The sequence below is a fragment of the Penaeus monodon genome, chromosome 6 (assembly GCF_015228065.2).
Source record: "Penaeus monodon isolate SGIC_2016 chromosome 6, NSTDA_Pmon_1, whole genome shotgun sequence".
Taxonomy (NCBI): Eukaryota; Metazoa; Arthropoda; class Malacostraca; order Decapoda; family Penaeidae; genus Penaeus; species Penaeus monodon.
In genome coordinates, this window is record NC_051391.1 from 25,797,911 (window position 1) to 25,810,410 (window position 12,500).

Here is a 12,500-nt window from a genome sequence, read left to right on the forward strand (position 1 = left end):
AATGTGTGTGTGTGTGTGTGTGTGTGTGTTTGTGTGTAGATTTATATATATTCAAATATATACATGCATACACGCATATATATATATATATATATATATATATATATATATTATTAAAATATTATATATATATATATATATATATATATATATATGCGCGCGCGCGTATCGCTCTTTTATAAATTTTACTAATAATTTCAGAAAAAATATGACAAGATGTTCCTATAATCCACAGTCGGGTTGATCCTACGTGCAGGATTGATCTGACCGTGTATAATATGAACATGTATGATTTTATATGCATTTAATTTTTATTTCACGTTTCAGAGTACCTGAATTTCTCTCAATTTGTCATGCCGTTGTGCTCCTCCTCCAGGAAACGTGGACATCGTGAATGGGAACCTGAAGTTGATCCTCGGCCTCATCTGGTCCCTCATCATGCACTACCAGATCGGACAGTCCAAGTTCCCTCCCAAGAAGCTGATGCTGACCTGGCTGAGGGTGAGGGTCGACCGCCAATGGGCGTGCGAGGAGCCTCACTCCGGCTGGGAGGGCGGGGAGCTTCCGAAGGATTCTTGGCGGGAGACTGACACCCACACAAACACACACACACACATGTTATGTGTGTTTCTTTGTTTGTTTGTTTTTATATATGTACACACGCACGCACGCACGCACGCACGCACGCACGCACGCACGCACTCACCCACACACACACACACACACACACACACACACACACACACACACACACACACACACACACACACACACACACACACACACACACACACACACGCATATATATACTCTACACATTTATTTATATTACCAGACTTTTATCTATGTTTATTTATACAATTATTCATTCAAAGATTAGAAAAAGTTTTCGTTAGTATGGCAGCTCACTCATGTGTGCAGAGCTGCGAGTGCGGTATCCGTTATTAAAGTTGGTTTGCTCGCTATTTGTGGCGCCGACGATGGTCGAGGCACTGAACTCTCTCTCTCCAGCAACTGAAGCCAGTCAGGACCGGATGTTGAACGAAGACTAACCTTATTCCCAAAACGCCTAGTACAGGTGTAAACTTCAGCAAAGGCAGAGTATAAGAAAGGTATAAAAGTTGAAAATGACATATTTTCGAAATGTTCACTTCATTTATTTTCACTTTCGCGTGTAATCAAAGCATTACTTATTAAACAATAGTTGACCCCATTTCTCTCTCTCTCTCTCTCCCTCTCTCTCCTCTCCCTTCTCTCCTCCTCTCCTCCTTCCTCTCTCTCCTCATCTCTCTCCTCCCTTTTTCTCTCTCTCTCTCTCTCTCTCTCTCACCCCTCTCTTCTCTCTCCCTTCTCTCTCCCCCGTTCTCTTTCCCCTCCTCTTCTCTCTCTCCCCTTCTCTCTCGTCCCTCCTCTCCCTCTCTCTCTCTCTCTCTCTTTCTCTCTCTCCTTCTCTTCCCCTCTTCTCTCTCTCTCTCCTTCCTCTCTCCCCCTTCTTCCCCTTCCCCTCTCTCCTCTCTCCCTTTCCCTTCCTCTCTCTCCCCCTTTTCTCCCCCTCTCCCCTCCCCTTTTCTCTCTCTCTCTCAAACCTCCCTCCCCCTCTCACAATCCCCAAAAAAATTCCCCCCAACCCCCTCCGTCCCCCTCCCGGGGGCCCTCTCCCCCTCCCCTCCTCCTTCCCCTCCCCCTCTCCCTCTCTTTTCTCCCCCCTTCTCTCCCCCCCTTCCCCCCCCCCTCTCTCCCCCCTCTCCCTCCCCACCCGTCTCTCCCTCTCTCTCTCCCCGGGCCTCCCCCCTTTCCTCTCTCTCCTCTTTTTCTCTTCTCTCTCTCCTCCCCTTTTCTCCTCTCCCCCTCTTCTCTCTCCTCCCCTCTTCCCCTCCCTCCCCCCTCTTCTCTCCTCTCTCCCCATCTTCTCTCTCTCCCCCCTTTTCCCCCCCTTTCTCTTTTCCCCCTTTTTTCTCTCTCTCTCTCCCCTCTTCTCTCTCTTCCCCTTTTCTCTTCTCCCCTTTTCTCTCGCTCCCCTCTCATCCTCCCTCCTTCTTTTTCTTTTTCCTCTCTTCTCTTCTTCTCTTTCTCTTTTCCCCTCTCTTCTCCCCTCTTTTCTCTCCCTCTCTCTTCTCCCCCTCCCCCTCTCTCTCCTCTCCTTTCTCTCTGCCTTCTCGTCTAGCCCTCCCTCTCCCCTCCTCTCCTTCCTCTCTCTCCTCCCCTTCTCTTCTCTCTCTCTCTCTCCTCTCTCTCCCCTCCTCTCTCTCTTTTCTCTCTCGCTCCACCCTCTCTCTCCCCCCTCTCTCTCTCTCTTCTCTCTCTCTCTTCCTCTTTTTTCTTTTTTTTCTTGTTTTTTTTTTTCCCTCTTTTTCTCTCCCCTCTCTCTGTTCTTCTCTTCTCTCTCTGGGCCTTCTCTCTCTCGCTCTCTCTCTGTGTCTCTCCTCTCTCTCTCTCTCTCTCGCTTCCTCCTCTCTCTCTCCCCCTTTTCCTCTCTCCTCTCTCTCTCCCTTCTCTCTGCTCTCTCCCCTTCTCTCCCTCTCTCTCTCTATCTCCCTTTTCCCCGCATCGTCCTCTCTCCCTCTCTCTCCCCGCTCCTCTCTCGTCTTCCTCTCTCTCTCTTTCTTCTCCCTCTCTCTCTCTTCTTTTCCTCTCTCCAAAATTTTTTAATATATATATAACAAATAATATATAAAATTTTAATATATATAGTATAAAAATATTTTATATAATTATAATAATATAATTTTATATTAAAAATTTTAATTATAATATATTATATAGTTTTTTTTTTAATTTTCTTCTTCTCCCCTCTCCCTCTCCTCTCTTCCCCCTCCTCTCTCCCCCTTTTTCCCCCTTCCCGTTTTCTCTCTTTTCCCTCCCCCGCCGTCTTCCTCTCGCCCTCTTCTCTCTCCCTCTCTCTCCCCCCTCTATTTTACTCCCCTCTCTCTATCTCTCCTCTCCCCTCTCCCCCGCCCTTCCCTCTCCGCTCCTCCTCTCTCTCTCCTCCCCCTCTCCCCCTCCCCCTCTCTCTCTCTCCTCTCTTCCTCTCCCCGCTCTCCCCCTTCCTTTTTCCACCCCCTCCCTCTCTTCCCTCTCTTTCCTCTCCTTTTTCCCCTCCCCCCCCTCTGCTTCTTCCTCCCTCTCCTTTTCTCCGTCCTCTCTTCTCTCTCTCCTCCCCTCCTCTCTCTCTCTCTTTTCCCCCCCTCTCCTTCTCCTATTCTCCCCTCTCTCTCTTCCTCTCTCTCTTCTCTTTTCCCCTCTCCCCTCTTCTCTTCCTCTTCTCTCCCCTCTCCTCTTTTTCTTTTTCTCTCTCTCTCTCCCTCTCCCTTCTCCCTCCTCTTTTCTCTCTTTTCTTTTCTCCTCGCCCCCTTTTTAATCCTTTTCCTCTCCCCTCCCTCTTCCACTCTCTTCTCCCCTCTTCTCTCTTTTCCCCTCTCTCCCCTTTTCCCTCTTCTCTCTCTCTCTCCTCCTCCTCTCTCCTCTCTCCCTCTCTCTCCCCCTTTTCGCTCTACCTCCTCCCTCTCTCGCTCATCCTCACTCTCTCTCCCCACCCCTCTCTCTCCCTCTCTCTCTCTCTCTCTCTCTCTCTCTCTCTCCCCTCCTCCCCTCCCCCTCTCTCTCTTTCCTCTCTCTCCTCTCTCCCCCTTTTTTCCCCTTTTTCCTCTCTCTTTCTCTCTTCTTTTTTCTCTCTCTCCTTTCTCTCTCTTCTTTCTCTCTCTCTCTCTCTTTCTCTCTCTCTCTCTCTCTCTTTCTTTTCTCTCCCTCTTCTCTCTCTCTTCCTCTCTTCTTCTCTTTTCTCTCTCTCTTCTCTCTCTTCCTCTCTCTCTCTCTTCTTCTTATATATATAAAAATTATATAATATATATTAATTTTAAAATTATATCTTTTCTCTCTCTCTCCCTTCTCCTCTCTCTTTTCCTCTCTCTTTTTTTCCCTTCTCTTCCCCTCTCTCCTTTCTCTCTCCCCTTTTCCCTCTCCCCTTCTTCTCTCTCTCTTTTTCCTCTCTCTCTCTCTCTCTCTCTTCTCTCCCCCTCTCTCCCCTCTCTCTCTTCTCTCGCTTCCCCCTCTTTTCTCTCTCTCTCTCTCTCTCTCCTCTCTCTCTCTTCTCTCTCTCTCTCTCTCTTCTCTCTCTCTTATTTTAATATATAAAATTATTATATAAGAAAATAATTATATATATATATATATATATTTTATCTTTCTCCCTCCCCTCTCTCCTCTTTCTCTCTCTCCTCTCCCCCGCCGTCTCCTCCCCTCTCTCCTCTCTCCTCTTCCCCCTCCCCTTTCCCCTCTACTCCTCTCCTTTCCCCCTCTCTCTCTCCTCTTCCCCTCTTCTCCCTCCTCTCCCCTCCTCTCTCCTCTTTTCCTCTCTCTTTTCCCCTTTTCGCCTCCCTCCCTCTCTCTCTCTCTCTCCTCCCCTCTCCTTTTCTCCCCCTTCTCTCTCTCTCCCTCCTCTCTTTTCCTTTCTCTCTCTTTTCCTCCTCTCTCCCCCTCTCTCTCTCTCCCCTTCTCCCTCTCCCTCTTCCCCGGTCTCTCTCTCTCGGGGGTTTTCCTCTTTTGGCTCTCCTCTCTCTCTCTCCCCTTTTCTCTCTCCTCTCTCTCTGTCTCCCCCTTCTGTCTCTCTCTCTCTCTCTTTTCTCTCTCCCCTCTCCTCTCCCCCTCTCCCCCTCTCTTATTCTCTTCCCCTCTCTCTCTCTCTTTTCTTCCTTTCTCTCTTTCTTTTGGGTATTTTGGGGGTCTTCAAAAATGGGCAATTACCCTCATCATCATCATCATCATCAGCAGCAGCAGCACAGCAGCAGCGCACACCCAAGCAGCGCACCCCACACACACCACAAAACACACACACACACACACCACAAACACACAAAACCACACACCACCACACACACCACACAACACAAAAAAACACACACAAACACACACACACAAAACACACAAAACCCCACACACTAGACCCTTCTAAACATGTTCGGAAAAACTGCCCGGGGAAAGGAAAGGGAAAAAACCCACATAACTGTTTCTTTCCCTTCCATTTTTGTCAGGCATCTTAGGATGGACAATGAAATTCAGAGAATAGAGGTTTTTGAAAAGTGGGTTTGGAGAAGGATGGAAAAAAATAATTGGACAGAGAGGAAGACTAATAAATAGGTTATGTGTTATGTGGAAAAGGGTTGTTGAAGGAGGTGATTGAAGGCAGAATATCTAGTAAAAGACCGAGGGGAAGGAAAAGACTGGGCTTGCTGTGTGAATTAAAAGATGGGTAAGCCAACATGAAGAGAACTTAGAATAAAGTGCCATGGAGAAAATGGATGCCAAAGAGAGACCTGTCATAGGACAGAGCACTGGAGTGAGTGAGAATATATATATTATCATGAAACAGAATGATTATTGGGCTGATCAGCAATGGTATCCCAAGCAATCATATTTGTGATGTGGTCAGGAGCCATAAAAGAAGCAAAGTAATTTTCTGCATCTGCCGTGAACTACCAGTTGCACTGATATACGCCATCTGCAGAAACCAATACCCTGCTACCAGCAGCTTCACCGTGACCTTCATAGGGTACTATCTTTGAACCACAGGGTACAAATTAATGTCCTGCCCAGGATAAATGTATTCATCAATATTGATGCCATACGGTATTTGGTGAATTATTTGGCGCCATGTTAACATAATGTTGATGACTGGGTCTTTATATGGGTGGCTGACCAGTGATCCTTCCCCAGGGGAGTAATTGTTTAGGTAATCATTGTTGGTGGTTCTCAACTCACCATCATATCTACGATAGACACCCAATATTGTATCTGGAATTGACTGACCCAATATATGCAAATTAGCGGGCGTGCTCTTGCGTGCACACAGGTAATGTGTATGTGCATTCATGCACACACACACACACACACACACACACACACACACACACACACACACACACACACACACACACACACACACACACACACACACACACACACACACTTGCATTTATATATATATATATATATATATATATATATTTTTTTTTTTTTTTTTTTTTTTTTTTTTTTTTTTTTTTTTTTTTAACAGTAGGTTCATGTTTGAGCCGCCGTGGTCACAGCATGATACTTAATTGTAGTTTTCATGTTGTGATGCTCTTGGAGTGAGTACGTGGTAGGGTCCCCAGTTCCTTTCCACGGAGAGTGCTGGTGTTACCTTTTAGGTAATCATTCTCTCTATTTATCCGGGCTTGGGACCAGCACTTTATATATATATATATATATATATATATATATATATATGTATATATATATATATATATATATAAAATGTATATATATATATATATATATATATATATATATATATATATAATATATATATATATATATATATATATAGCGAGTGTATGTGTGTGTGTGTGTATGCGTGTGCATATATACTATGTATATGTATATATGTATATATACCTATATGCATATATGCATGTATATATACCTATATGCATATATGCATGTATATATACATATATATATATATAATATATATATATATATATATATATATATGTATATATAGATGTGTGAATATAGATATATAAGTATATATAAATGTAAGACAATATATACATATTTTTTGTGTATGTGTGTATAAAATTTATATATATACACATATATATGTATATACATATACATATATATACCATCGGGCTGTCGATGGTATAAGTGGAAAGAAAAGCGTAAGATCGAGTTTAGTGGCGAAGGATGGTGGAGAGGTCCACGGCTGCTCAAACATGAGCTTACCGTTATTGATTTGATATATATATATATATATATATATATATATATATATATATATATATATATATATTATTCCTGCATTTATATTTATATTCCAATGAATGAGTCCCTTGCCCTTCCTGCAGGCCGTCCTCCCAGACTGCCGCATCCAGAATTTCACTTCGGACTGGAACAGCGGTGTGTACCTGAGTGCCCTGTTGGACTATTGCAAGCCCGGACTCTTCACCACGTGGAAGAATCTAAACCCAAGGAATTCGTAAGTTAACACCTATTACTGCCTCATGTTTAAGGTAAAACATAGGTATCAAGATCAAACTAACTTTAGAGTAGCTCGAGTGGTGCCGTGGGAAGTTCGACTGGTCTATACTTTTCTTTACTCATTTTTGCTTATAATGAATAATTATGATTACACAGTTTTATCCCCAATACTTTGCTTTAATTTCTTTCTCTCTCTCTCTCTCGCGCGCGCATGTGTGTGTGTGTGTGTGTGTGTGTGTGTGTGTGTGTGTGTGTGTGTGTGTGTGTGTGTGTGTGTGTGTGTGTGTGTGTGTGTGTGTGTGTTTGCGTGTGTGGGGGGGGGCATTATGAATCACAATGAAATTTGCGAAGTAATGTTTCTTCTGGGCTTCTTGCAGTATGTGTCCCAGCCTGTTCTAAATATTTGGGCTGTCTCAGCTGATCGTCTTAAGTGAATGTTTACCGTGTTGGCATAATCCAATACCTGTTCACCAGTCTGGCAGCGGTGGCCGGTGGTCGTACAAGTTCACAGCCTTGAAAGTAGGAAATATGATGGTGTCACGAAAGAGGTCATCAAGGATAATGATGCCTTTGATCTGCCACGGACAATGCTAACATACTAGTCTTACTCTCTGAAGAATGGTTTGGGCTCCTCTTGATGAGTTGAATGTCAAGGATACTAATCATCAGAGTGGAGAAGAGAGACGGATAATGGACCACATCCTGTTTTTCTTTGAATAGTGACCCTAAGATGATTTCCTTTCTCGGCCATGAGTTTGCCTTTGACTTCCATTGTCTCCAAAATAGCAAAATAGCTTGCTAATTTTTTACAGATGTGTAACATTGAATTTATCCATTAGGTAATGTCCACTTTCACCTGCTGCGATCTGAAATCGATTCTTTTCAGTTTAGTGAGTCTTTTATATGCTGCTGCTTTTCTAAGCCCAGCACACTACCAACTTGCACTCCTATACCCTCGCGAAAATCAGACATAGTTTGGGGCTGGAATCTAGTCTTACTTTCTTTCCGTCGCTTCTTCTTATTTTTTCCTCTCAGTAAAAAATATAAATTACCAACAATGTCCTTCATTGTCAGCTTGCCGCCAGAGGCAAGCGAGGATATGAAAAGAGCAGGCCCCAAGAGCGAAAACCGCCTAAGTTGAAGTGACTAGAAACTTGAAATGGATGTAAATTTACTGATAAGTCCATATCATTGCGTATTTATGAATGGAGATACCTGTGAGATATATGTTCAGTAACATTCATCAAGTGGCCAAAGTTGAAAAAAAGAAAAAAAGTTGTTCATACATTCTGTGCTGCGCGATGTTTTTGCTCGCCTGAATTAATTAAATATAGAATATGCACTCTTAGTTATTAACGCTTTGGACGATAATAATAATAATTAAAATTTTGTAACAAAAACTAAATATTAAGATATACACATACACTTCTTAATGCAATAGTTGACATTATTTGCGAAGATCGTTAGCAATGACAGTAACGTAAATTTAGACTAAGTGATACAAGTGATTCTGAAGATAAATCGACCCCAATATAACTTTGTAGATTCTACAGACATCTTTTGAAATCCTACCCAAGTGATGCATTTCATTCCAGAATTCCCAATTGCAAACAAGCCATGGAGATCGCAAAAGCAGAATTCAACATCCCCATGATTCTTGAGCCAGAGATTCTAGCCTCCCCATACTTGGACGAGTTGTCTGGCATGACCTATCTGTCTTACTTTATGAAGGAAGGGGGGCCAGGCTACAAGGCAACGCTCGACTGGGTTAGACAGCAGCTTCCCAATAGGAAAATTAATAACTTCACGGTAAGCCTTAGTGTAACTGAGTTTCCTCGTGAGTTTTCATTTTAGGTAACTATAACACACACACACACACACACACACACACACACACACACACACACACACACACACACACACACACACACACACACAACACACACACACACACACACACACATGCACACAAACACACATGCACACAAACACACATGCACACAAACACACATGCACACAAACACACATGCACACAAACACACATGCACACACACACACACACACACACACACACACACACACACACACACACACACACACACACACACACACACACACACACACACACACAATATAAATGTATTTACCACATATAGATAGTTACATAAATAGAAGAGTAGCTAGATAGATAGATATAAAGACAGTTTGATTGATAGATACAAATATGTATCTGGTGAGAAAGAGACAAGTCTGAAAACGTAAACACAACCTGCATGTAGAAGGTCCTTAATGAAAGCTTTTTTTTTTTTTTTAATTATCCCTCCTTTCCACGGACAGACGGACTGGAACGACGGAATGAACCTAACAACGTTGGTGAAGCAGTTAGGAGGTCCGGTGCCAGGATTCAAGAGGCTACGACCCGATCCGGACAGTTGGGAATCTAATTTACAGTTGGGTCAGTTCCATCTCACTCGGTTGTTTTGCTGTGCACTGGCTGATGTTGATTAATTCGTCTCTTCACATTATAATATGGTCCACTGGTCCTTATTGTTGGTCTGTTCGCATTCCTTCTCTGCTGTGTAAAGCCTCCAATAAACGCCTTTCCTCATTCCATCCCCCTTTTCCGGACAACTCCCTCAACTAAATTAGATGCAAAGTTACGGTTGCACAGATTATCAAATCCACGGATAAATTAACTTATTTTTTCTTTTGTTTCTTTACTTCGCAACCTTCATTACCCCCTCCTATTCGGTTTTGTTTGCTGTGCCTCTATTTTTTCTTTGTTTTTCTTTACAACAACCTCCTCTCGACTTGTTGCCTTCGCCGTTTCCTGCAGGAATCGACGGCGGCCGGAAGCTCGGCGTGGAGCCCGTGCTGTCGGCCGGCGAGATGTCCCGGCCCGACGTCGAGTCCTTGGCTAACATGGGCTACATTGCCTACTACCAGTGGGTGAGGCCCCGCCAGTCCCCCGCTGATTCCATGGTCGTCAAGTGCGACCTCGATAACGTTCGCGTCAATAATCCGGTAGGCTTATTTACTTATTTACTCTCTCTCTCTCTCTCCTCTCTCTCTCTCTCTCTCTCTCTCTCTCTCTCTCTCTCTCTCTCTCTCTCTCTCTCTCTCTCTCTCACACACACACACACACACACACACACACACACACACACACACACACACACACACACACACACACACACACACACACGCACAAACACACGCACAAACACAAACGTATACGCACACGCACAAACACATACGTACACGCACAAACACATACGCACACTATAACGGGTGTAGAACCCTATTACATTGGCTTGCAGGGATATTGATACTGGTAATCGGCTTTCACTCTTTATTTCTTAGAGTTGGCACACGCAGTATAAGAACACGAAACATGTCTAGTTATACGGTTAATCGGGCCGCGCGGAGGTCACGGTCAGCCCACCCGGAGGGAGGCGAGGGCTGACCTTAGCGCGGTGGTAGCTTAGCACGAACTCTCCGAGGCCTAGGTCATTCTCGGTATAAGTAGTGACCGTTCCAGCTGGAGGAGCGGTAGCAGCAGCTGCAGGAAGCATGGGGGGGAGCGAGGTGAGGTCATTGGCTCCGTCTGCTACACTGATTGCTCCACGTGGAAAACAGCCACGTGGTCCACTGGTACCCGAAATAGAATTATCCACATCCTGTAGAATTATCCACATCCTATATTGCTCGAACACCGGGCGGAAGGCAATGGCAAACCACCGCTCTAAATTGCTAAGAAAAAAAAAAAATCATGGAAGCCCATGATCGTCAAGGCCACGGTGGCCTAATGGTTAGAGCGTCGGACTCAAGACTGTTACGACGGCAATCTGAATTCGAGGGTTCGAGTCACCGACCGCCACGTTGTTCCCTTGGGCAAGGAACTTCACCTTGATTGCCTACCTAGCCACTGGATGGCCAAGCCAGCCCAAGTCAAGTGCTGGTCCCAAGCCCGGATAAGTAGAGAGAATGATTACCTAAAAGGTACCACCGGCACTCTCCGTGGAAAAGAACTGGGACCCTACCACGTACTCACTCCAAGAGCATCACAACATGAAAACTACAATTAAGTATCATGCTGTGACCACGGCGGCTCAGACATGAACCTACCGTTAAAAGAAGAATATTGTTCGGCCACCTACTCGCGCCTCGCCCTCGAGGCGCCTCAAGGGTGACCTAACTTGGCTGGTCGTCTCGTTCTCGTGCGTCGTCCTGGTTCAACTTCGTGGCTGCTCGTCCCTGTCGTCCTCATCCTCCTGGTCCTTGGTGTAGTCTGTCCGTCCTTGATGTCCACACGTCCTCGAAAGTGTCGCACAGGTCCTCCTTGACTTCGGATTCGTCTAGACCTCCTCGTAGTCCTCGTCCAGGCCTAACTCGGCGGCGTCCTCGTCCACACGTCCTCACAGATCTCGTCCAGGTCCTTCTCGTGTCCACACGCATAAGATGTGGATAATTCTATTTCTGTTACAGGATGTGGATAATTCTATTTCGGTTACCAGTGGACCACGTGGATCCAAATGTCCCAAATAAGAACCACCCGCTCAGCGAGGGCGGAGGTCACATTTTATATCTGACCTCGTTTGACCGGGAGTTCGTGCTAAGCTACCACCGCGCTAAGGTCAGCCCTCGCCTCCCTCCGGGTGGGCTGACCGTGACCTCCGCGCGGCCCGATTACCCGTATAACTAAACATGTCGTGTTTTATACTGCGTGGTGTCAACTCTCAGAAATAAATAGTCAAGCCGTTAACAAGTATAACTACCCTCTGTTCACCATTGTACTAAGGATGATAGCCTTTTACACACACGCACACGCACAAAAACATACGCACACGCACAAGCACACACGCACAAAAACACGCACAAACACACGCACAAACACAAACACATTCACAAACACACACACATATGCGCACGCACGCACACGCACAAACAGACACACACAAGCACAAACACACACACGCACACGTACATGCATATGCGCACACACGCACGCACGCACGAACACACGTACATACACGCACACACTCACACACACACACACACACACACACACACACACACACACACACACACACACACACACACACACACACACCACACGCACATGCTCACGCACATGCACACGCACACACATTAACACACTCACACATAAACACACTCAAATACACAAACACACACACACGCACACACACATAAACACACACACACATAACACACACACATAAACACACACAAATACATAAACACACACACACAAACACATACGCACAAGCACAAACACATACGCACACGCACAAATACATACAAAAGTAAAAGTATTGAGAAAACTTTGCTGACAGGGATGGTGATAGGAAACAGAGGAAGAGGCAAACCGAAGACAAGACTGTTGTCGATGGTACAAGTGGAAAGAAAAGCACAAGATCGAGTTGAGTGGCGAAGGATGGTGGAGAGGTCCACGGCTGCTC

The 12,500-nt window shown here is 45.0% G+C and overlaps 1 protein-coding gene across 1 annotated transcript in view; it reads left to right on the top strand.

Annotated features, from left to right (window-relative positions):
• The window catches only part of LOC119574354 (filamin-A-like), a gene marked incomplete at its 3' end in the record, with an annotated part of 73,385 nt that overhangs the window by 36,575 nt on the left and 24,310 nt on the right, over positions 1–12,500 (top strand). Inside the window, 5 exon segments of the mRNA XM_037921558.1 lie at positions 377–501; positions 6,885–7,015; positions 8,613–8,826; positions 9,355–9,472; positions 9,854–10,041. Coding sequence (XP_037777486.1) covers positions 377–501; positions 6,885–7,015; positions 8,613–8,826; positions 9,355–9,472; positions 9,854–10,041 — 776 coding nt within the window.